Source organism: Aspergillus pseudonomiae, assembly GCF_009193645.1.
Source record: "Aspergillus pseudonomiae strain CBS 119388 unplaced genomic scaffold BDV37scaffold_71, whole genome shotgun sequence".
In the NCBI taxonomy this organism is placed as follows: domain Eukaryota; kingdom Fungi; phylum Ascomycota; class Eurotiomycetes; order Eurotiales; family Aspergillaceae; genus Aspergillus; species Aspergillus pseudonomiae.
This window is the reverse complement of record NW_022476063.1, coordinates 94,537-118,482: the sequence shown is the minus strand read 5'-3', so window position 1 is coordinate 118,482 and position 23,946 is coordinate 94,537. Positions and strand designations below refer to the sequence as shown.

At 49.2% G+C, this 23,946-nt stretch overlaps 8 protein-coding genes and 1 non-coding gene across 9 annotated transcripts; 6 read left to right on the top strand and 3 right to left on the bottom strand.

The window, feature by feature from the left end:
• Positions 1 to 266: 266 nt before the first annotated feature.
• Positions 267 to 5,170, top strand: BDV37DRAFT_194651 (sister chromatid cohesion factor PDS5). Its single transcript, XM_032079737.1, has 3 exons — positions 267 to 805; positions 895 to 2,568; positions 2,624 to 5,170. Exons 1-3 carry the CDS (start codon positions 449 to 451, stop codon positions 5,015 to 5,017), a joined length of 4,425 nt encoding a protein of 1,474 aa, XP_031938254.1. The 5' UTR covers positions 267 to 448; the 3' UTR covers positions 5,018 to 5,170.
• A 798-nt stretch (positions 5,171 to 5,968) lies between these two features.
• Positions 5,969 to 8,502, bottom strand: BDV37DRAFT_286164 (uncharacterized protein; the record flags this gene model as incomplete). The annotated part of the gene is made up of 2 exons (XM_032087874.1): positions 5,969 to 6,298; positions 6,415 to 8,502. The coding sequence occupies 2 exons, from the start codon at positions 8,500 to 8,502 to the stop codon at positions 5,969 to 5,971; spliced, it is 2,418 nt and encodes an 805-aa protein (XP_031938253.1).
• Positions 8,503 to 9,828: 1,326 nt separating this feature from the next.
• BDV37DRAFT_194596 (endonuclease/exonuclease/phosphatase family protein) lies at positions 9,829 to 10,915 on the bottom strand. The gene has a single exon (XM_032079736.1). It carries the CDS (start codon positions 10,847 to 10,849, stop codon positions 9,935 to 9,937), a length of 915 nt encoding a protein of 304 aa, XP_031938252.1. The 5' UTR covers positions 10,850 to 10,915; the 3' UTR covers positions 9,829 to 9,934.
• Positions 10,916 to 12,792: 1,877 nt separating this feature from the next.
• BDV37DRAFT_256407 (putative exo-polygalacturonase) lies at positions 12,793 to 14,415 on the top strand. The gene is made up of 6 exons (XM_032082834.1): positions 12,793 to 13,046; positions 13,106 to 13,371; positions 13,423 to 13,502; positions 13,557 to 13,798; positions 13,861 to 13,930; positions 14,007 to 14,415. Exons 1-6 carry the CDS (start codon positions 12,801 to 12,803, stop codon positions 14,366 to 14,368), a joined length of 1,266 nt encoding a protein of 421 aa, XP_031938251.1. The 5' UTR covers positions 12,793 to 12,800; the 3' UTR covers positions 14,369 to 14,415.
• Positions 14,416 to 14,668: 253 nt separating this feature from the next.
• Positions 14,669 to 15,955, top strand: BDV37DRAFT_256405 (uncharacterized protein). Its single transcript, XM_032082833.1, has one exon. The coding sequence runs from the start codon at positions 15,127 to 15,129 to the stop codon at positions 15,334 to 15,336; it is 210 nt and encodes a 69-aa protein (XP_031938250.1). The 5' UTR covers positions 14,669 to 15,126; the 3' UTR covers positions 15,337 to 15,955.
• BDV37DRAFT_296589 (terpene synthase family protein) lies at positions 15,513 to 16,748 on the top strand (the record flags this gene model as incomplete). Its single annotated transcript, XM_032090149.1, has 4 exons — positions 15,513 to 15,846; positions 15,999 to 16,357; positions 16,441 to 16,597; positions 16,655 to 16,748. The coding sequence occupies exons 1-4, from the start codon at positions 15,689 to 15,691 to the stop codon at positions 16,746 to 16,748; spliced, it is 768 nt and encodes a 255-aa protein (XP_031938249.1). The 5' UTR covers positions 15,513 to 15,688.
• A 147-nt stretch (positions 16,749 to 16,895) lies between these two features.
• BDV37DRAFT_194573 (uncharacterized protein) lies at positions 16,896 to 17,472 on the top strand. Its single transcript, XM_032079735.1, has 2 exons — positions 16,896 to 17,170; positions 17,230 to 17,472. The coding sequence occupies exons 1-2, from the start codon at positions 16,965 to 16,967 to the stop codon at positions 17,300 to 17,302; spliced, it is 279 nt and encodes a 92-aa protein (XP_031938248.1). The 5' UTR covers positions 16,896 to 16,964; the 3' UTR covers positions 17,303 to 17,472.
• A 739-nt stretch (positions 17,473 to 18,211) lies between these two features.
• Positions 18,212 to 18,326, bottom strand: BDV37DRAFT_t175. Its single transcript has one exon. It is a non-coding gene; the product is annotated as a tRNA-Gln (tRNA).
• A 640-nt stretch (positions 18,327 to 18,966) lies between these two features.
• BDV37DRAFT_194495 (curved DNA-binding protein (42 kDa protein)) lies at positions 18,967 to 21,069 on the top strand. Its single transcript, XM_032079733.1, has 5 exons — positions 18,967 to 19,134; positions 19,395 to 19,478; positions 19,561 to 19,665; positions 19,746 to 20,543; positions 20,631 to 21,069. The coding sequence occupies exons 1-5, from the start codon at positions 19,095 to 19,097 to the stop codon at positions 20,828 to 20,830; spliced, it is 1,227 nt and encodes a 408-aa protein (XP_031938247.1). The 5' UTR covers positions 18,967 to 19,094; the 3' UTR covers positions 20,831 to 21,069.
• The last annotated feature ends 2,877 nt before the right edge of the window (positions 21,070 to 23,946 follow it).

Genomic DNA, 23,946 nt, shown 5'->3' with positions numbered 1-23,946 from the left:
CAGCTGGTGTCTCAGATAAGACGAGGGATTCCGTACGCCACCGTCGGAGGATAAGGCAAAGACTCAAAAACTAGTCAGATCCATGAGATCATACGAGAGCTGGTGGAGTTTTGAACCCAGAAGAGAAAGGAAAAATAGGGCAAGAAAAGACGACGACGCGACGCGTCTTGAGTGAAGGCGGTCAAAAAAAGCCGCCCGTCAATCAACTCATCGTCCTCGGGGGTTTGACTTGACTTGCTTGCTGCTTGTCCAACCACCTCCTCTTCCGCCTATCATCGTCCTTTTCCGCTCTAGCTTGGGAATTCCCCATTTGACAGTGTGCTGTCTTCCCGCATCTTCCTCTCCTCCCTTTATCTTATTCCCTGTTCCCCCTTTCTCCTCCTTCCCGACTTAGCGCATGGTGCGCTGAAGCTTACACCTTCACCGGCTTCCCCGCGCTGCTTCCACGATGCCTGCGCGCACTCGTCAAGGCCCCTCCGCTGCGGCGGAGGTCGTGGAATCAGAAGAGATATCCGGTGGCCTTCGCCGCCTCAGATTCAATGAGCCACTTTCATGGCGCGTTGGGCGATCGGCTATCCCCATTGCAGACCTGCTGCAGCGCCTGCAGACGCTCGCGCAAGAGCTTCGCAAGCTGGAACAGGAGGAGGTGGAGAAGGATTCTCTCCAGAAAGTCTCTCAGGAGCTAGCAACAGCTCAGCTTCTCGCACATAAGGACAAGGGGGTAAGAGCCTGGACGGCCTGCTGCATTGTCGATGTTTTGCGCCTCTGCGCCCCCGACGCGCCCTTCACCGGTAATCAACTTAAGGTACGCTGTCGCTGTATTGACTGTTCTTGCGAAGGACGGCATACTCAATTGAGCCATGCTAAATACTAACTATGCTCTGAACTATGCAGGATATATTTACCTGCATCGTGACCTCCATTATCCCCGCATTGGGGGATCCCTCTAACACGTATAATGCTCAGCATATCTATGTGCTGAACTCACTAGCAGAAGTGAAGAGTATCGTTTTAATGACAGACCTCGATCACCCGGATGCTTTAATTATTCCGCTATTTACTACTTGCTTTGACATTGTCTCTGGTTCTTCCAAAGCTTCCACGGGCGAGGACATCGCGAAGAATGTTGAATTTGACATGACCCGCCTGCTTGTAACGGTGATCGATGAGACGCCAGTACTTGCTGCAGATGTTGTGGATGTTATCGTCGCCCAATTCCTGCGCATCGACCCACGTGCTCTGGAGAACCCTAGCAGGAGAGGGAAGAAGGCCGATACTCCGGTCGACGCCAAACAGGGAACGTTACTTTTGAAGGACTACCCCCCAGCGTATAACATGGCGAAGGCAATTTGCCAAGCCTGCCCAGAGAGGATGACTAGCCATATTAGCCAGTATTTCAATAATGTCATCATCGATGCCTCTGCGACAGGAGCGAACGGTCCGTCGAAGAACTCTCATCGCCGACCCAATCTTGATGATTCAGACGAAGAAGGGGAGGATATTAAAGAGCTGAGCAAGGCACACCGTCTGATTCGAGAACTTTGGAGGGCCTGTCCCGAGGTGTTACAGAATGTGGTTCCCCAGCTGGAGGCAGAACTGTCCGCAGAGTCCGTGTCTTTGCGCCTGCTAGCTACGCAGACAATCGGTGACCTCACGGCTGGAATTGGAGTTGCCGGGCCACCATCCCCTCCACCAATGGATCCTGCAGCCTATCCGCCGGTGACCTTGTCAGACTATTCGCAGACCATCCCCCAGCCAAACGTGCTTGTACAGCCATTCTCGCCCAAGCCATTCTCGCAGGCGCATAGCTCCACATACGAGGGCTTCCTGAGTCGACGATTGGACAAGTCTGCCTCAGTAAGGGCCGCATGGGCCACTGTGGTTGGTCGGATATTGTTAACATCGGCCGGTGGCTCTGGCCTGGCCGAAAGTGAGGAGCAGATGCTCATCAAACACCTGGCATCTATGCTTCGAGATGCAGATGAGAAGGTCCGAGTAGCAGCAGTCGACGCGGTGGGTACATTTGGTCTGTCTCACATTGTTCACAAATTGGGCGCCAGCGGCGGCTTTTCATCCCAAGATTCTATACTTTTTATCTTGGCGGAGCGCGTCAAAGACCGAAAACCACAGGTCCGGGAACATGCTATGAAAACCCTGGGCCGGATGTGGGCAGTTGCGGCAGGTGAGATTGAGCAAGATAACGAGCAAGTAGTATCTTTGTTCAAGGATGGGCCGTCAAAGATCTTCGATGCCTTTTACACAAATGACATGGATATCCATGTGCTGATCGATCGCGTTTTGTTTGAGATCCTTCTTCCACTTAGCTACCCACCGATAAAGCCTAAACTATCGCGGAGTAGCTCGACGCAGTCTCAAAGACTGAAAGACTCACAGACGTCAGAGGGCGATAATGAGACAGACGTTGACAAGATCCGCGTCCGTCGCATCTTAACCCTAATTAGTGGATTGGACGACAAAGCAAAGAAGGTTTTCTTTGCAATGCAGGCCAGGCAAATTCAGATGAGGACAGCTGTGACAGTCTATCTCCAGGCCTGCGAAGAGTATAATGTAAGTGCCTCGCTACTTGTATAGGTAATCACATATTGATATCAGGTGAACACAGGGTGGTGTGATGGAGAAAGACGACGAACGGATCACAGCTCAAATTAGTCGAGTGATTGATACATTGTCAAAGCTCTTTCCTGACGCGTCAAGGGCTTCCGCAGATCTTTGGAAATTTGCCAAAGTACATGACCGGCGCAGCTACCAGTTGGTTCGCTTTGCAATGGCCGCGGTCAGTGATTACCGAACGGTCATCAAGGCCATCAAGGAGCTCGCACGCCGATTGCAAAGTTCTAACAACTCTCCTTTACTTGAGACTCTGACCCCCCTTCTTTACCGCTGTAGCTCCCTTGTTTTCAACCGGAGCCACATTCCAGCAATTATAAGCCTTTCGCGGACAGATGAGAATGGATTGGCAAGCCCCGCACATGAAATGTTGCGGGAGATCTCATCCCGGAATCCTGAGGTATTAGAGGCTCAGGTTCAAGAGATGTGCAAGGACCTCGAATCGCAAGCACCATCAGCTGAAACTAGTAAGGATACTGGAACCGAAGAGATCCTCAAGGCTTGCTCTGGGTTTGCAAAGAAGCTGCCGGCGAAGCTGCCCAAAGAGCGCAAGTTTTTCCAGGCCCTTGTCAATTATGCGTTATATAGCCCATCACCTCGGGCTGCCAAGCACGCTGTCTCAATCCTCATGGCCACTGCAGATCGCAAAGAGATGTACGCTAAGGACCTGGTCCAGAAGTGTGTTTCTAAGTGGAAATATGGAACAGATCGATTCCTCACCAAGTTAGCTACGCTATCTCAGCTGAACCTCTTAGCCCCAAGGGAGGCAGATGAGGAGAGTGACGCCATAATCTCTATCGCTGTCAATAAAATCCTCTTGACAAATCGTTCTCCGAAGCCAGAAGACAAGTATATGTGGTCAGACACCGTGGATGATGAAACTGCTGCTAAAGAATGGGCTCTCAAGATTATTGTCAACCGTTTACGCGCCAAGGGAGGCTCTGACGGTGAAGACGATTTCCGTGCTCATGCCGAACCTGTTTATAGTACTCTCAACAAACTTGTGGTCGGTGAGGGAGAGTTGTCAAAGAAAAAAGACACACCAGGAGGGCAAAAGTCACGATTACGTCTTCTGGCCGCTAAGTCATTACTCAAATTATGCGCATCTCATAGCATCTGTGACCATTTACTTGCGCCTCAAGACTTCAATGCTCTTGCTCTAGTCGCCCAAGATTGTCTTGCGCCTGTAAGGATTGGGTTTATCAATGAACTCAAGAAGAAACTGGTACCAAATTCGCGCTTGAGCCACCGTTGGTATATCATCACATTCCTGCTCGCGTTTGAACCAAATGCTAGTCTGAAGGACAGCACTTTGACATGGTTGCGATCCCGCGCGACCTTCTTTTCTCAAAATGGTGGCAAGAAGACCGACCCAGTTATGGAGTCCATCTTTTCGCGCTTGTTGTCGCTACTAGCTTATCATCCTGACTACCCCCCTAAAGATTTGGATGAGGAAACGAAAGCTCGCGATCTGACCGACTTTAGCCGCTACATTCTCTTCTATCTCTCCGCGATAGCTAATGAACATAACCTCTCGCTCATTTTCCATATCGCCCAACGTGTCAAGCAGACACGTGACGGTATTACCAAGTCCGATGAAATCACCACACGTCTGCATACGCTTTCGGACCTGGCTCAGTCTACCATTCGCCGATTCGCCGATATTTACTCACAGCAGCGCAGGTTCGGCGGCGGAGCTGGTGGCACTAATATTCTGCAGACGTACCCCGGCAAGATGGGTCTCCCGAGCTCAATCTTTGCCCCGATGAGCAGCCACCGCGAAGCCCAGGAAGTAGCTGAGAAAAACTTCCTCTCGGAAGACGTTGATGACCTACTAGATCGGCTCGTGCGGACCGTGATGAGATCAAAGGGCGGGTCACAAGGCCATGCCGCGAAGAAGAGGAAGCCCGAGTCCACCGAGACAACCCGTGAAGCCGGAACAACCAAGAAAGTAAAGAAAGCTAAGGAGAAAGTTACACGGCCCCGGAAGTCCTCAGGCGCAACATCAAGGACACCTAAGCGGAAGAACAAGGACGAAGACGGTTGGTCATCAGATGAGGGCGCCGCAAAAGCCAGCACTGCCACTGCCCGCAGACGCAGCAGCAGGGGTACTTCTCGTAGAGTCAGTTATGCAGATCACGACAGCGACGAAGATGACGTTGAAATGGATGACTGGGATCAGGATGAAGACGAAGCTGAAGCTGAAGAAGAGGACAACGAAGAAAATGAAAACAACCATGCAAACAACAATCACGTCCAGGATTCAGAAGACGACGACGGCAGCGACCTATCATCTCCACCATCACTACCTCCATCATCCCCACCACCAAGCACCAAAAAAGCACGTGCAACAACCCTGCCAGCCCGACGCGCCTCTCGAAGAGGATAGAGACGGACACAGCTAGTAAGGTGGATCTCAAGCATCATACACCATCATCATCTCTTTCATCCCCGTCACATTCTAGCAGGTCTGCCAGCCTGTCTGTCTGTCTGCGTAACCTACGTGATTCCTTGAATCAATCTAAAATTACCACTCCATTGTCCCATTCCTTGACGGAATGCTTGCTGTTCGTGCATGTTGTGCTATGTTATGCTGTTTTATGTTATCTCCGTCTTCTCACCAATGAACGAGTCCATTTGTGAGTGTTAGTTATTTTACCCGTTTGAGTCGAATTGAAGTGTATACCCATTTCCTATGCCATTTCTTTGCTTTATCTGTTGTTTCCTTAAAATTGCTAGGATAACGCCCTGTTCCAAGTGTCACTTTGCCTGCGTGTTTGCCCTTGCTCTTTTATTCGGTCTGTGTTTAGCTACGTTCGTATCTTTGTATGTATGTACCCGGTGCTCAAATATATGTACAGCGCGAATTGAGGCGATGGTAGCACACATAATCTTACTTTCCGACGACCAATAGATAGATGTATGTCTAGGACTTGAATGTCATCATCAGGTGACATGCATTATTTATTTGTATTGAGTGAATAGGTTAGGTCCCATGAACAATAAAGATAGAGAGCACCGTATAATGACTTTAATGCCCCGATCTCGAACAACGCTGTATTTACGCCGACCATGAAAATGGAGAAAAAGACAGCACCAGATCCAAGCTCACTAGAGTATCACACATGATTCCAGGACGGGAAAAAGATACGGCCTCAAGTCCAATCGCTCAAACCATATACATAAAGCCGCGGATTCTTTTTGCTAGTGGTACGCACACATGACAAGGGGGAAAAAGAAGAAAAAAAAAGTTTCTTTGAGAAGTATACATTGATGCAGAAAAGAAGAGAGAGAAGGAGGAAGATATAAAGATGAAAGCGCTTCATCGTTGAGCTCATGACTAAGATGCATTGTTGCCCCCTGCACCGCCGGTCCTGGTGATTCTCTCCTCAACACGCTCTTTGTGTTGTCGGTTTCGAAGGTGGACCTCGAAATTATCGACTGTCGTGCCTGGCCCGGGGGTATACAGTTTGCCCGGGCAGTCATGGCACCGGATGCGTGGGAGGTATTGATATTTTAGTTTCTGGCCTGACTCGGTATTGGCATTGGCTACTGGTAGCATTGTCTCCGTGTCGACAGCAGTGTAGCGCATTACGCCTTCAAAGGAGTCATTTGGATACGAGCGTTTTAGTCGCGCGAGTCCCGCCGCGAGCCAACTTGGAGGCGGGGGCTAAGAGAAGTTCAAGTCAGCAGGGAACCGTGATTGATACACCCACCATAGCCGGATAAGCCGGTCCACTTGAGGCGAATCAACAAAAGAATTGTCATGAGCTATTTATCACTCACCCCTGGGACACCCGGCTGAGGGGGGTGGGTTGCATCTATGGCTCCAATTTGCTGGGCGGGGACGGTCCGTTGCGTGGGTGTACCGACGACACTTGGGACACGAGCTTGAGGCTGGGTGTGTGACGGTGGAGCCATGTTGCTTGGGGTCGGGGTGCTAATTTGAGGCGTGCCTTGATGTGATGGTGGCTGAGGGGCTGGAGTCGCTGAGAGACTCGGTATTGACTGTGGTCCGTGGGTAAGAAGTTGACGGAACTTCTCACGAGGGATCTTAAGCTTCACAATTAGTTTTTCTGGCTCTTCGATGCTCTCTTCGCGATAGTCCCGTCTCCTAGCAGATGCTCTTCCCTCGTGGTGAGGCTCCGGAGTGGCAGACTGACCAAGGTTCGCACGCAGAGCAGCGTGAGCAGCACTGGCAGCCCCTCGCATGCCTCTTGTGCGCGCAGTGCCTTGAGCCAGATGAGGACCGATAGCGGGGGAGCCTGTGATTGAAGATTCGTCGCTGTCTGAGTCATCAGAATCGTCACCAGTGTCCCGCAACCCGACAGCAGCGCGCCTGGCGCGACTCGACCCAGATCGTTTGAAGACGTTACTTTCATCAATAGACGCAGCCGAATTAGGAATGACGGAGGATACAATCATAGTGCGGATAGTCCTTTGGCGGTCTTTCAGGTCGGGTAGGGCGGGTCCACCGCGACGGTTAACGGAGCGTTTCTGCCTCCGTTGATCACGGGATATTGAAACTTCCGTACGTTCTAATTCTGCTTCGTTCAATTCATACAGATAAGGTGTAAATTCCTTGGCTGCCTGGAATGGCCTGAAGGATGATACGAGGGGGGTAGGAAGGAAAGCGGACTTAAGATCGGGATCATCGATCGGACGTCCGTCAAACGGATGAGAGAGGATGTAGAGTGATTTCGTGAATAGCTGCGATTGTTCGCGGATAGAGTGCGCAATCGCTGTCGTAAATTCTCCTGACAGAGAAAGGTCATCCGTCATCCGCGCAGCGAAATCTTCGGGGGAGTTGGAGGGGTCGTTAATATCCCATTCAAACTGGTCAATCAGAGTATGCTGACCAATGGTGATATTTAGCTTAACAAGGATGCGCATCTCATCGTTCTTGTAAGCACTGTACGGGAGATGAGGGTCGAGAGGATCTTCTTCCATATATATTTGAGGATAGTAATCGCAGATCTGCTCTTGGATGCTCTGTGAAACCATCCGCACGAGGGGAGCGCATGATTCAAGAGGGAGGCCCAGGTCCTCCACTAGCTTTTCGGCGAATAGGTCGGGAGATACCACCCGATCATGGAGATTCCAGGTGAACGTATCTCGGATCTTGATCTTCTCCCAATCGATGTCCAGCCGAATGGGCACAAGGTCCTCGATTTGTTCACTTTGTGTCTTCAAATCTTTCCGCGAAACCCGTAGCTCCCTAGTCCTCCGGTTACCTGGTCGCCGCCGGTTGGAGGGGTACAATAGCTGGGGATGTTGACCTCGCAGATCTGTACGAGCATTCCCAAACCCCTCGTAGCCGACACCATACAGCGCCGCCGGGTTCATATGATTCTCCCGTCGTAGAGTCAGATAAAAGTCCCGTTCGGCACGTTTTTGGTTTGTTATCTCTTGATTCTGATTGTGGTACGCCGTCAAGGCAGAATGTTGGAACTCCCGGTTCACATACTGCTCCGCTAGGATCTTATCCTTTGAGGTTTCACGTACACGCACGGCTAGCCCTTCTGTCGGCGAGGAAGGATGAATGGCGGAGCCGCCACGTGATCGTTTCTTGCTCGCTGCTGAGCCATTGGCATTAATTGACTGGGAGCTGGAAGACGGATTGCCATTGGACGCGTTATGACTGGAGCCGGCGGGTGTTAAAGACACACCCGAGGCTGCGAGAACGGCTTTCGCGTTGTGCTTTCCTTCTGTGATCGCATTTGACCCATTCGGTCCCTGTTCCGTAGGAGATCCTGAGGCAGCTTCGTCATTGTGATTCCCAGTTGTCATTGGCGGAACAGATCCATTCTGAACACTGTCCGGCTGGATGTCGCTGGGCAGTTGCCCCGATTGAGAAAGCTCCGGGGACGGCATGATCAAATATTGGCTCGATCTGGAGTCGCGATTATCGTTCCGAAAGAAACAGAACGCGCCACTTGTACAGAAGGTTCGCCCTTCGAGATGGCGCTCAACAAAGGAGGATGGCTACCGAGTGGATAATGAGTCGGTTACGGTAGCATGCTTAGACGGGAACCTGAGGCAGACCGCGTTCAGGTTAGCAAAATTTGGCATGGCCGCACATTGAGATCTTATCGCAATGGGGACGCGACCAACGCAGCGGGGGATGCGATTCATCGCAAGATAAGGTAGTGAGGATATGCCGCAAGCCCGCCACGCCGTTGCCGTCATGTCACCTAGATGGAAGTAGACTTGACACCAAGGTTGGCAGAGCCGCGGTGTAAGAATGGGGAAAGGGACGACAACGTGGAAGGTAGAGAAGACATACCAGAACCAACGGGGAGAGGTAAATAAAGGGAAAAGGCAGAGGACGAATCAAAGGAAAATAACACTAACCACGGAGGATAATCAAAGCAATAATGAAAAGACCGGCGGAAAGCCCGAGGCAGGAAGGAAGGTTCCAGGGCCAGCGCAGGACTGAGGCACAGCACACAAGCAAGCAGTGGATGGGTCTGCCGGTATGGGTCTTTCTTTGGTCTTTGCGAGAAGGAACCCGGAAGAGAACGGCTAAATCAGCTGATGGCGCGCCCCCAGTTGAGGTCAGGTCCAGGTCTCGATCGTTCGCGTCCTTATTTTTTCGGAGATCTCACTTCCTGTCCCTTTAAGATTTGGTCCAGTTAATCTCTAGTGGCCCCCGTGCGTGGGGTCTGACGTGACAATGCTCCAATTTCGTGAGAGGTGGTAAAAAAAAGGGGAGAGAAAAGGGCTGCAGAGATTGAGAAAGGGAAGTGAGGGAGGAAAGGGGAGCGCCGAGCGGACTGAACAGCCGTTACAAGTCCTGTCCGTTCATCGGCGGAGGGGGAGACGTTCGGAGAGGGAGCTGGGCATGAGCCAGCAGCGCCAGGAAAACCCATCCTGATCAGAGATTTAGAACATCCCTTTTGGGATCTTTTTGAAGCTATCACCATCCATCTTTTCCAACGCTTTTCATCCATCTAGCAGCATCAAAACGTTCTTTACAGTTACTGTATTGGCTCTGTAAAACAGTCTCGGTCGCGTTTCACGTTTCCACTCACTATTCCTAGTTAGGAAGGCCTGTGATGTGAGCTACACCTTATTTAGCCGTAGCATCATACACTAAGGCCCTTGGCGTAACAAGAATGTTTCACGGTGGATTCAATTATCTGTATAGGTACGGTATTGATCTTTCTCCATAATTACATCAGGTGCGTCGGAACCTCAGGAGCGGTAACCATGTTACCATCTTGTATGCATCCACGAGTTAATGTATGGCAGTCTGTCCTTGGATCGTATTGACCATGGGTTTGTGGGGACCCATCATTCTCTTCTAGCTGCATAGTCTCACATCGACAACAACCGCTCGGTGGTCTGAGTTAAACACACCATCGTCAAATCGATTGGCCAACACAGAGTACCCCTCCACCTTCCATGGCTGGCCCCCGTTGCTAAGCACCTTCACGGGCCCTGGTCCTACGAGGACGTAATCGATACGAGAAGGGTCTTCTTCCTCGTAGCCGAAACCCGTCCAGGTCAAATGGTTACCGTAGTGCTCCGCCGGATCGACCGTTTTTGCCGTGTCAACCAGAGTGGATTCACTCCCTGTTAACACTGAATAGGCCTCTTGTGTCTCTTCACTGTTCAAGTCACCTGTCAGGAACACTGCGGAAATGACATCTTTGTACTCTCCACTCTGGTACTCATCAATCTTCCGAAGGATAATGTGAGCTGCTTCAAAGCGGGAGCGGGATCCTTGGTCGTCCAAATGGGTGTTCATCGCCAGAACAGTCTGACGACTTGTATGATGCGTGAAAACACCAATCGTTACGATGCGGATGGACGCCGCATCCCAGCTTTTTGAGGGGACATGCGGCGTTTCCGACAACCAGACTGTTTCCCAATGTCGGAGCTGCCAAACCGACGGTCGGTAGAATATAGGTGAGTATTCGCCAGCTTCATGGCCATCATCTCGCCCGACGCCAATATATGCCCAGGCATTTTTCCCAGCTTTAGCGGAGACTGTAGAATGTTTACAGTTCAGTCCGGAGTGTATATCGATGAGCTGGTTATGAAGAACCTCTTGTAGGCAGATAAAGGCATCTTGATTGCGGGTGTTATACAGCAGCTGATTTAGGAGGGGTTGCCTGCGCTCTTCCCATGGCTTCTCTCCCTTAAATGGTGACTTTGTCGCATAGCGAATATTATTCGTCAAGATGCGGAATGGAAGCTCTGTAGAAGATCTCATTTGCAAAATGGTTCAACGGTCGAAGATTGACCACAGGTCAAGTTATGAAAGTGATGGGTTGCTATTTTCACTAGGATTGAGAACCTTGGCACCTGCGCTTGTTAGACGTACCGTTCCTGGTCTGACTTATAGGGAGTAACGATGCTATAGGACTGATGGGATGAGGAGAAGTTGGGTCAACCGGTGTTGTGATTGGAGGAGAGGTCCTTCTCCTCTTCTGGGCTCCCCTCATCCACCATTGATATTGGATGTAGCGCCAAATTTCCAGACGAGTGAGAGACAAACAGCACATATTTTCATTAGTCATGTCTATTATATCAAGAGCCTGCTTTGAGATCTAACATATCATAGTCCCTGTCTACACTACCTGGTGAGTTAGTACTCTCTTAAGCGATACAAAACAGTCCACATGGGCTACCCATGAGTCCATTTTACAGTATGTCAAGCCATTTCTGTTATTTGAGATATGGCTGTGGTAGACTCGATCACAAATAGTATAAGAGTAATGATCTATAGAGATTAACATCCGATATCACATCAATATATATTGCTGTTAATCATCTTTTAGCCTGTATAGAATCGATCGTCGCTCGTATCGGGTCTAGATACATTTGTATAAGAGATTATTAGGCCGGTGGATAGAATGGGTGGATGATGTCTTTAGTCAAGTCGTCTAAACAATAGGTCACCATCCTTCCCTCGATGATCATAGTTGGTTCGTCACATCATTAAAACTTGCTGCTTATTCTAACGGCTATCACTGTTGGTCTGTGTTGCCGGCGGAAGAACAGTTTCCCAGTTTGTCACATATTGCTAATCTCCTTCCTACATGGGTAGTTGAGTATTGTTGACTCGATATGCGTGCTTCACTGAAGATTCATTCGGTGTATGAATGCACTTGAACGAGGGACCAATCTGCCCCATCTCGTGTAGAACGTAAGGGACTCCGGGATCAAGCTCAGTTATAAAGTCGATACATTTTAAACATATAGTGAATGGAAAAGTCTTTACCCAACGAGACCTTCCAGTCTTCCAAATCTTTGGCAAAGGTCCGTTACCTTCTCACGAGAATGGCATGGCCGATTGCAACAGGAGGGTGAGAACGAAGTACTGAACCAAGTGATACTCATTCAACCTCGATCAACGGCCCTGATTCCGTATTGAAAGGAGCCCTTGGAGATAACATGACCCTTCAGGATTGCGCCGTGGCTATAATGTATTCCTATTATAGTCCCGCATCCTTTACGGTTATCTCGAGAGTACTACAGGCGTGGTGTGGAGTTTTGGCCAAGGGCTCTTCGTTCTCGGCTTAACAGCAAGCTCAGCTGGCGATCAGCCACCCGTTATCTTTAGAGTACGCACTTCGGTGTCTGTGACCACGTACCACTTCATATCGCACTGTCGTTTTTTACAAATTTGATCAACACCGACCCTTTCTGGGAATTGAGAAGAAGAAGAAAAAGAAAGAAAAAAGGGGAGGGAAGTAGGCTCAGAGGCAGCCAGTTAGCTCCAGGTAATTGCCGAAAGGCTACAATCAGACAGCGCTTTCAGGGGCTGTGCTGTCGTTGAATCCGTGATATTCGCGTCATCTATGGACCTGAGTTCTCATGAGCACTCGCTATTAAATCGACCGAAGTCCGATTCAATAGCCCATGGTACCCCGCATTTTCCCCACGAAGTCAAAAAAAGAGAACGCCAGTCGCTGGTCGTTACAGATAGCTACTTCCTATGACTGAGGAATGGCAGCCATTCCATTCGTGCAAGATTAGATTCCGACCCTTCAAGATCGCCAGCTCAACACGGATGCATGCCGTGGAGGCGAGGAATCAGGCCACTATTACCGATGTATGTACATACTTAAGGTTCATTCGATAACCGACAGCTAGTTCTCTAGTTATAGATCTGGTCAGAATACGTCCCTTCAAAAGTCCGATTCACGCAATTGATAACGATGCTTTTTTCAAAAGTGTTTTTTGTCCTTGCTGCGTTGGCATGTGTGTCTGCAGATAGAGAAACTTGTGTTGTACCGGCCGGGGGCTCCAACGCCACCGATGATGCCCCTGCGATTGTACACGCCTTTAAGAAATGTGGACGTGGGGGAAAGGTAGTATTCAAGCCAACGACATACCATATCGGTTCTGTTATGAACATTACGTGGCTGGAGGATGTCGACATTGACCTTGGAGGAACACTGCTGGTGTGTCTTGCGAGTTCTTCTTCATTCATAGTTGCATGAGTTTACGCTGAATTCTCTAGTGGAGTACGAATATTCAATACTGGTTAAATCACTCTTTACCGGTCGGGTATCAGAACCAATCCACTGCTTTCATTCTTGGAGGAAATAATGTTCGGATCGATGGCCATGGTATAGGGACGCTCGATGGCAACGGAGACACCTGGTATCAATGGATAAAAGAGCAACCCAATACGTCCAACTATCCCGGTCGACCACACGCCATCACTTTCAATGGTCTCTCAAATTCAGTGGTCCGAGGCCTTAGATTCCTACGCAGCCAGATGTGGTAGAGTAGTCTTTGAATTCTCTTCAAATTATTGAACTAAAACCCTGGCAGGACAATGTCTATCATATATAGCCATCACGTTGAACTCGACAACATACTTGTGAACAACACCGGAAATATTGTCTCGAGCTGTGAGTGCCTTATCCTGGACCCAGCACAAACACCACCTCACTAACCAGAACCAGCGAACACGGATGGAGCAGATACCATTCGATCCTCCCACATCAAGTTCAACAACTGGACTGTGTACAATGGTGATGATAGTATCTCACTTAAGGCAAACAGCACGGACATCACCATCACAAACTCCACTTTCTACAATGGATTGGGAATTGCATTGGGTAGCATCGGTCAGTACAAAGACCAGTTCGAAACCATCGAGAGGCTCAACGTGAGCAATATCAACTATCACAACACCCTTCATGCGGTAGGCAATGCCCCACAATGTACACATCAATTGTTTTATTGACGGGTGCTTGTGATGAATAGGTGTACGTTAAAACATGGACAGCTGATCAGAACGGCTATCCACCTAATGGTGGCGGAGGCGGCCTCGGGTGTACGTTTACGCTTAAGACACACTTCCCCGCAATGCATGCTCTTGAAGCAGAAACCTAACTACCTCGATTATGTAGATATCTCCAATATGACGCTCAAAGACCTCAAAGCCACATCTCTTCGTGGGGCTGCGGTTGCGATCTCGCAGTGTACTCGATTCAGCGGCGCCCCTGGGGAAGGCAACTGCACCAACTCGGAGTTCCAGATTCGTGATATCTCGGTTCTCAATCTGAGTGGTACCACAGAATCTACTCGAGTCGCAAGTTTCCAGTGCAGTGCCGTTGCACCATGTACTGATATTACGCTCTCTGGCATCAATCTGGAACTGACAAACGGAACGGCAGCATCAGAATATCTATGTGGAAATGTGGAAGATCCGAAAGGCTTTAAATGCACAGGTCCAGTGTGTGAAGGAGGAAGTGCAACAGGAGAGTGTTGAAACTGCATGACGTTACAGTAGGAGGCAGACGTGTAGCCAGGTCTAAGAGTTACTACCGCCGTGAATTTCAATATGTTACCGGACGACATGGTTGCAATAGAAGCTTCTACAAGTGCTAGTTATCATATGACTTGTTACCTAGCAAGCTACAATATGATTGTAGTATTACATTAAGATAATCCATGGATATCAAAGCATCGTGCAATTTCGGGGAGTGCTCGGTCAAGCTCGACCGAGGCTGTGACGTACTAATACCACGAACCGCTTGCGGGAGTTATACCAACAAACCACTCCGCGCACGCACCCCTAGAGCAACCTCTGATCAAAAAGTGGCACCGTGTTTAGGCCGAGCTTGGAATCGCCATTTTCTCTACGGAGTATAGAATTTCCAGCTGAAGGGACACGTGGATGGCATGTACATTACAACACCGGAATGACCGGCTACCACCAACCTTTTGAATCCCTTTAATGGTTCAGTGTCTCACCTCGCCAGCTAGCGTGCCAGATCTCCGCCCCCGTGATTTTCATTATACACAGTACCACCATTGGCCAACAATCAGTAAGCTCCAGAATTCGGTCTAATATAGTTTATAGATATGGCGCCTTTTCCACGTGGTTCGCCTTGTATACTCAACTTGTTCATGATCTGCGGAAGCCGTTGATCTGCGCTGGCTTTCCTTGAATATCTATCACGCCATTAGTATCACTCTCATGCAGCTAGATCTTGACCACGCGAAGATCAACCCTTGGATCTAATTATGCAGACTGAGACCTGTCTCACTGTCATACAGTTCTTAGAGCTCACCCTGCATACTCAAACTCTGATTGATCAGCAACTGCGTCTGCTGGATAACGCTAAAGTATTAGTGACTCCTGCTTATCATGCCTCTATCATGGCCATGCCACCTATGAAACGGTGTCATGTATACTGCCATAAATGGTCATTTGGAAAGATGGGTGGCTCATAAATCTATTCGGATTGGCCATCCTGTTTTCGTAGATTGGTATTGCTACCGTGGACTTGAGATTTGCTAAACTTGCCCGTTAGTACTCGGAAAGTGCGAATCCTTCACGAGGATCTCCGGCTTGGGAAACACCCTATGTTCCATGGCTCAACTCAATTCCTGAATTGACAACGCATTCAGGGTCTTATCCTCCATAGCATAGCCAGCAGCCACTAGGGTACCCAATCTCTCTAGAGTATATGGAGACTATATAAATAGGAGTGGTGCACTCAGCGCATGACAGAGCGTGGGCAGCACAATCACACTTTCATTATTCTCCTCCGTTGTTGATACTGGCCACAGCCCTCTTTGAAACATGGAGACACATATTGATACTCACTCTCAGTTAATTAAACGTCTCAGGGCACAGCCTGTCTCTGTTCCCAGCCTACTACCCATCTTCTCATCTTGGCCTGGAGCCGTTAATCCTCACTGGAGGGCTTTGGTTCCTGTGATAAATGCAAGAATTGACAGGTATATTGCTCAATTCCATCGGTTATCACAAACTGTTTGTTTGCTTTTCGACACTACATCCATTATACATGTCTGCTTCGTTCTATCTTTCATTACTTTTTTATTCAACTTATACCCGGACCCTGAGAAAGTCCAACACTAATAATCAAAAGCCTATTCCCAGAGCCAGTGAAGGCTACAAAGCTCAAGAGGTGTGACTTTGCTCATCTCGCCGCGACGCGGTGGCCCCTGGCTGGCTTCAAGGAACTTTATATTCTCGCCTTCTTGTCCCTTTGGCTCGTCACCTGGGATGACCAAATTGATGATGACACGAAAGATTCCTTGAGCAACGACTTTGAAGCTGCTGAGCAGTACCGTCGTGAAACCCTTTATTTTGTGGCTCAATGTCTTGACCTGGATCTCACTAAAGGCTTACCCCGTAGTTACAATGACTCTATTTTTGTGCCAGACGACCCTATTGTCCAAAGTTTTGATGTGATTGGCGAAGCACTTCGTGATGCATATACTTATGGTTCGTTGCTGCTTTTGCCTTTTGCTTTATTCTTCTGCCTATTTCCTGAATTTGAAATGGCTCTAACTCGCTTTGGCCTTCAGAACAACGGCACGGGTTTCTTAAGGAGATGTCTCTTTTCCTGGTAACGTCACATATGGAGCAGAAAGCAAAACTCGAAGGGCAGATCCCCAGTCCCGAAGTGTACTGGAGAGTGCGAATGGGCACCAGTGCAGTTGGTGTGATATGTGCTGTTAATGAGTGAGTATATATTGATGTTTTAATTACATGGCTGACACCCCGGATGCCTCGATAAAGATATAGTCTTCGGTCAGTGATACCCCGTGCTATCATGGAGGATTATGATATGAGAGCAATATGGAATGAAGTGAACGTCATCGTTTCAATGTAAGCCACCATTTTATCCAAGATGAAAAGCTCCAGCCATAGAGGCAACAGTTGTATAGAGCTGCACACTAACATTTGTTTCCCCATGAAAGAGTCAATGATATATATTCCCTGAAGAAAGAGATGGTACGTCCCATGATTGGCCAGCTCGGCGGTTAACCAGCTCTAATAATAGATATAGGCTCAGGATTCCATTTATAGCCTTATCCCTATCTTGTGCATGTCGCTAGGGAGCCCGCAAGCGGCTATAGACAATGCAATTCGGTCGCTCATCCAATCTGTGGGTCGATTCAATGTTGCGGCCAACCGACTGATGGATGGGATCGAGGAGGAAGATAGGTTCTCACTATCCCTAGGAGTCAAGAGGGACGTGGAGGATTTCATTCGTAGTTGTCAATTCAACTGTACCGGCAGCTTGTACTGGACGTAAGTTGCAACCCTGTCTTCTACAGCACTATCAGCTCCTCTGACCCTAATCGCTTCAGTCTCCGTACGAATAGGTACGGTGTTCGGTGTGCTCCACGGAGCTCCGATGGTGGCGTTATTTTGCATTTATGAAAGCGTTTGGCTGTATTCCAGTTTGAAGTTACTACAGCAGGAAGTTACAATGTAATATATTGGTTTGAGCAGAGAATGTGTAATATTAGGGTTTCATTCACCATTTGTTTACTAGGTAGTATACATTCTTATGCGAACTTGATTTTCTAGAGTCACTGGAACTTTCCCCTTCTGGGGGACATTCAAGCTATTATGAGGGTGTTCAGAGACTTGCTTAGTGAGTATTCTCTGTCACAGATCAGTACTCCCGTCAGTGAGCACTCAGGGCGCACTCAGTGATCAGTACTAAGTTTACTGATGCGGAATAATAGCTAGATCTAACGATGGAGCGGTGTTAGTCACGTCGCAGTATTGACCCATTTTGCTCGATATTTTCTATTTATGGATCTTACTGTTGTTACAAGAACTTACTTTTACTAGCAATTGGTAGACTCTCGGCTTCCTTCGAGGCTGCTACTCTCGAATACTGGATTCGTAGAACTGCCAAGACTTCTACTCCACCTGTGTTTGTTATCTTGAAGATGACACCCAAGGGGGTTGAAGTCGCAGCCTACCTCCCCAACACAACGAGGACTGTTGCCGACTCTAGCTTTTTCAGGGAGCATCAGGCATCTACACTCCCTACCCTTGGCTGTCTTCGTCCTGTCCGAGAGTATCTAGTTATGCGAATGACGATGCTCATTGTGACTATGCAACCGTTGGTAGTTAAAAATATACTTTACGGCAGCCCTTGCTCAGTGACCAGCTTAGGGCGAGCTCAGGCCTACACGCAGTGAGGACTAGATCAGAAAGAAAAGCCTTCGATGTCTACAAAATCAAGTACGTTGGGAAGAGCCCTCTAGCGATTGCCTGGTGATGTAAAGGGTATATAGTAGGGGTTTAGGAAGAAAAAAAAAATAAAAAAAATAAAGGTCCTAGCCGGATTCGAACCGGCGTTACCGGAAGATTCGATCTTCCTATGCATATACAGGATATGTATATTGTTCATCAAAATCCGGTGGGATAACCACTACCCCATAGGACCGTTAGATGGCAAGATTTTGACATTAAGCCATTCTTAGAAATTCAAGACTTGGTTCTCATCCACACCTGCTTGCTATCCTGCATTTAATAGTTCATATTCTCTCTTCTGAGTCAAAAAAGATAGATGAAACTGGGGTCGAGCCCTTGCTTTTGAGATCGAATGAAAATGTTTCGAAATTGGATTAAGTGATCATCTGGTGATGTCATACAAGGAGCTTCATGTTTGCTCCGCGGGCTGTGCCTTACAATACGCACACTATCAACTCCTCATTTCAGACGACATTGTGTGTAATGGGAGAATACGGGGTACCTAAGACTGGCAAATGGCTCGAGTACTTATAAGCGGAATAGGACAGAATAGATTGGTAGTAGCTTTCGACTGGAAAGCAAAAGGCCATCCAAAGCTTCGAGCTCAGCGAAAAACTTGGCAAGAATGGATGAGAACATTGCGGCAGGCGGTCTCGTGACGTTCTGGTAATACCAATACAAAGCCCTACTTGCAGTGAAATCATCCTGCAAAAACCCCACCCGCGCGGGCAAAAAACCCAAGAAAAAGACCCCGCCGACACCTCGTAATGTGTACTGCTACGTAAGGAAAGGAAGGACTCCTCTTACTAGTAAATACTTTGACTCCATCTGAGTTCTCCAGCTCCGTTTCAGCCCATTTTTCCTTCTTCTCCTCGTGAGCTCCCAACGTCCGCTAGATTAGTGCCTCTTTGATCGTTATCGACCCCTCGCACCACAGCGAGGACCATCTATACCATACACAATGGCTGACACTCAGGCCCAGCAGGCCCCCGCCGAGGTTGGTAAGTGTTCACTCTGAGTACCCCTCCTCTTTCTGCCGATTGAAAATGGCTCCGGCCGTTTGTGGGTTTCCTTCCCGCTTGCTTCGTCGTCATGGCGTGGGTTCGGTTGGCGGCACGTTTAGCAGCTCGAAAGCTGTAGAGGAACACGGGAACTCCATGGATAGCTTATTTTCTCTATCTACGGGTGCTTCTATTGCTATTTGAATGTACCCTCCGGAGCACTGTGTCATAAACTAATCAAAACCTCGAACCAATCTCAGACTACACCCTCAACAACCCCGATACTTTGACCAAGTACAAGACTGCTGCCACTATCTCGCACAAGGTCCTCGATGCCGTCGCAGGTGCGTAGTGTCCGGGTTTACATACCGTGGCGAGCCCGCCGCTCTCCAAGGTCTAGATTCATATTCTAATCCCGTGCTTTAGCCCTGTGTGTGGAGGGAGCCAAGATCGTTGAGATCTGCCAGAAGGGTGATGAGCTTCTCGAAGAGGAAATTGCTAAGGTCTACAAGGGCAAGAAGATCACCAAGGGTGCGTTACCATCGTAGTCCATGTTACTGCTAGTTAAAAGCCCCATGCGCATGACATTAACAAGTCGTTCCCGGAAAAAGGTGTCGGTCACCCCACAACTGTCTCTCCCAGCTCCCATGTGACCCCATACACCCCCTTGGTTTCCGACGCCCAGGAGGCCGAGACTACCCTGAAGGCCGGTGAAATCGCCAAGATTCAGCTCGGTGCCCAGATCGATGGCTTCGGAACCATTGTTTGCGACCAGGTTGTTGTCGGCCAGGACGAAGTGACCGGCCGCGAGGCTGACCTCATTACCGCGACTCACTACGCCAACGAGCTCCTGCTCCGTCTTATGGTGCCCCCTGGTCTTCTGGCTACCGGTACCGAGGAAGAGAAGAAGAAGGCTGCCGCCGAGAGGGCTCCCACTCAGGCTCAGATCTCCCAGCTGATCGAGAAGGTTGCCAAGGCCTACGACTGCAACGTGGTTGAGAACACCACCAGCTGGCTCTTCGAGCGCAACGAGATTGAGGCTGAGAAGAAGATCATTCTCTCCCCCGGCACTGGCGTGAAGGGTGAGGGTGTCCCCGACGTTGGTGAGGTTTGGGGTGTTGAAATCGGTCTCTCCCTTGGATCTGGAAAGGTCAAGACTCTGCCCCTTCGTTCTACCCTGCACCGCCGTACCACTACCACCTACGGCCTCAAGCGTCCCAGCTCGAGACAAACTCTCTCGGAGATCGTCAAGAAGTTCGGCCAGTTCCCCTTCAGCTTGCGCCAGCTGGATGACGAGAAGGCCGCTAAGGTCGGTGTCGTCGAGTGTGTCCGTGGCGGTGTCCTGAGACAGTACGAGCCTGCCGGTGATGCTGACAACGCCCCTGTCTCCCGCCTCTTGACTACCATTGGTATGTACAATCATTCCCAGGCATCAGAGTAACCCCCAGAGCCTTTCCTTCCATATCCCTTCTTTCATTTGACTGACCGATCTGTAGCTATCACCAAGAATGGTATCACCAAGCTCACTGCTCCCGCCACTCCCGATTTCACCAAGGTCAAGTCCGACAAGAAGATCGAGGATGAGGAAATCCTTAAGATCCTTGAGCGTCCTCTGTCCAAGTCGACTGGCTCCAAGAAGAACAAGAACAACAAGAAGAAGGCCGCCAAGAAGGCCGACTCTGGCGATAAGGAGTAAATTAGCCGTTTAACTCGGTCAGCTTTGGCATATCTAGTGAAGCGTTGGATAGGCAGATGGAATTGCTCCAGGCCATGGTCGGAGCTCCTTTTTCGGAGTGCTCCAGGATGTTGATCATTCATGTCAATCAAATCCCTTTGTCCACGCTGGAGAGAGGCGAATTTGTTCCGCGAGCACATGGAGCGAGAGGCATAGGAGGATAGGAGAAGCCATATAAGATTTCCTGTCTTTTACCACGGTGCCCTCTTGAAAGCCCTTGGCACGTAATTAGTTGAAAAACGCGAAAGTCATGTATGAGGTGAATATAAAAAGAGAATTATGAATTTCTGCTTACGGTTCCATGAGCTCAACCTGCATAGTCTGCGTTTTTGTCTTTCCTGTAGCCCGGATAATCTCGAGGTTACTATTGTCCCACTGTCAACCTGGAGGACCAGCTCTACTAACTGAAGGTTATTTAATCTATGTTGTCGTTCAGTGATGTCGGACGCGCAGCCTGGGGTTCCGCGGCAACCAACATATCGGCCCCATGGCTGCGTATTGTTGACAGCGTTGAGGTCTGCGCATTCTTGCCCTGGAGAAAAGCAAAGGAGAGAGGAGAGGACTGTTTTTTCGAGAATTCTCAGTCTGATCTTTCCCCTCCCGTCCTAGTTTCTACAACGACGTATCGTGGAGCATTGGATACACTCGTGGAACCCATTCAGTTTCGGCAATGGCCACTTTCTTTGTCCCCGTCAGGGTGAAAGCCATTACTTTGTCCCTTTCCCTTGTTCGCTACCTTTGACCTCTTGCCTGACAGGGTTTGATATGATCAGGTAATTATTCACTCCGACGAGTGTAGCCAACAGATAAGGCAGCTACCAATGAGTGTCCATGGCCCAAAACGCTTCTGATGGTTTCATGGACGGGATTAAATCGAACCTATTTTCCCTTGTCTTATCAGAAGAATCCGCATCTCCATCTTTGAAACAGGTTGGGCTTGAGTTGACTGTGGTGCAGTGTGGTGGTCATCCGGCGTTGTCATTTGGTGGTGTGGGCCAAAAAAAGCAGGGCTGCTGGCTGTTCCGTTTCCAATCCTGGTTCCTCTTCAATCCTCCATCATCAATCTCACCCCTTCCAGTCCCCTCGTCTTATCTACCTTCTCGACCCCTCCCAGTTGGAAGGCCCGTATTTTCAAGCTGGGGCTAGCATCTTTGCGCATGTAAAGAAATCCGGAGCTCATTATTTGTGGTTGTCGGTCTGCAGCGTTATTTCTCTGTCCCTGCTATTGGCTCACCTCAGACCCTTTCATCCTCTGAAAATCACACTCACTACAAATCTCCCGTTCATTTCTCCCCAGTTCTCGCTTTCAGTTACTTGAGCTAAATTGATTCTTGGGTAGTGTATGCTTTGTTGGTCCCGTGGGGTAGGCTGGCATCTATCCACCTGTGCATGAAGGCCAACCCCTCCTGGCTGTCATCTGTCTGCTTGTTACTTGAAGCAACACAGAAACCTCACTCATCGCGTCCATCACATTCGCGTGGCAGACATATTTGTGTTACATTTCAGGTTCCTCTGCTGTGAATTCTATTGTCCTGTTTGTCCATCCTAGCTTCCTTCTGGGACTTCTCCTTTGGGATTCTCATTTCTCTTCTATCATCCAACGTCTGCTTTCCCTCCGCGCTACTTCCATCTATCGTCTCTCTTCTCAAGAAACGAGAACGATATTAACTCTTGTCGAAGATCCTATCCTTGCATCTTCCACTTTTGACCTCTCAAACCAAGCCCTGCTAGGCACTCCCTTTCGAGGTCCAGTCCGTTCTGGCGTGTCTAGGCATCTACGCAACAAGCAAAGACCACGCATCGCCTTTCCTTGCATTTTGCCAGGGTTTACCTCAAAAGACTCTCACATCCTTGGTGAGTTCTTCTCTATATCAACTTGGCTGCCGGCGTCTACCCCTTTGTTCGTCCGTTGTCAGGAGACCGCCGTACTGCCCTTAGGGGATCCACTATGTACACGGCGATAAGTCTTGGTAGCATTTGCATTTGAAAGTTCTTGCTTGCACATTCCCCTGTTTGTCGTCGTTATTATGCATATGGTCGATTGCTCGCATCTTACAAAACCTGCTTTTGGTGCATCATCTATTAACCTATTCAAGACAAAGAACACGTCGTTTTCCTAAACAACACGACTTTCCATCACAAGGGATTTACGAAGGCTCCAGAACATCATTTAAAGGTTACTAAAGGCAAACCCCCTCATTTCAATAAATAGGCCTCAGTGGATCTATTGTCTCGCTATCTCCACGATCCCTGCGGCGAGTCAAAACGACCTACTGGTAAGAATCCCTCATTTTGAGTTTCGTAAGAAAATTAGATGATTAAAATCACAAACTGAGATGTGGCTACTCAATTCTGACTAGAAGCCTGCTAGTTTTAACGCGTGAAGTTTTTGTGGTTGGTTGGCAGTCTCCGCGGCGTACCCCCTACGAGGCGTGATTGGGACCGAGTCGCCCTCGAAAACTCCCGTCGCTTCCAACTCCGCAATCTTCCTCCTTCCCATCAACCCGCAGACAGCGCGCGGGCTGGCCACGTCTCCCACCGGCACCGCAGGGCACCTTCGCTGTCTGCTTGCGGGTTCTATTTATTAGTGAGTGTTTCTTTGTTTCTACATAAACAAAATGACTTCCATGGCCCTTTGCGCTAACCTTGTGTACCCCAGGTATTGCAACTTTTCGAGCCCTGGTTCTACAACGATGGCTCCGAATCTCCGCTCTTCGTCCCATGTCAGGTCGAACGATTCTCGCCCGTCAACACCACTCCATGCGCCAGATGACGCGAGTCCCGCTTCTTCTTTCAACGAATCTACGAGGCCTCGAAAGCAACGACGGACGGGCAGACACAGCCGTGTAGCCACCGATCCTCCGCATGAAACACCATCTCAAAATCAATCGCAACTAGGGCAGTTTAAGACTGGGATATCAGACACGGTCAGCGATTCACAATTGTCAGAGAAAGGCGCGGAATGGGTTGAGCCACCGGTGAGGGCCCCGGCTCCGAGCTACAGAGATACGCCATGGTCAGCTGTTTCGAGTGACAACAACCCAGTCCTTGCAACTATGCGCCCCTTAGGGACGATG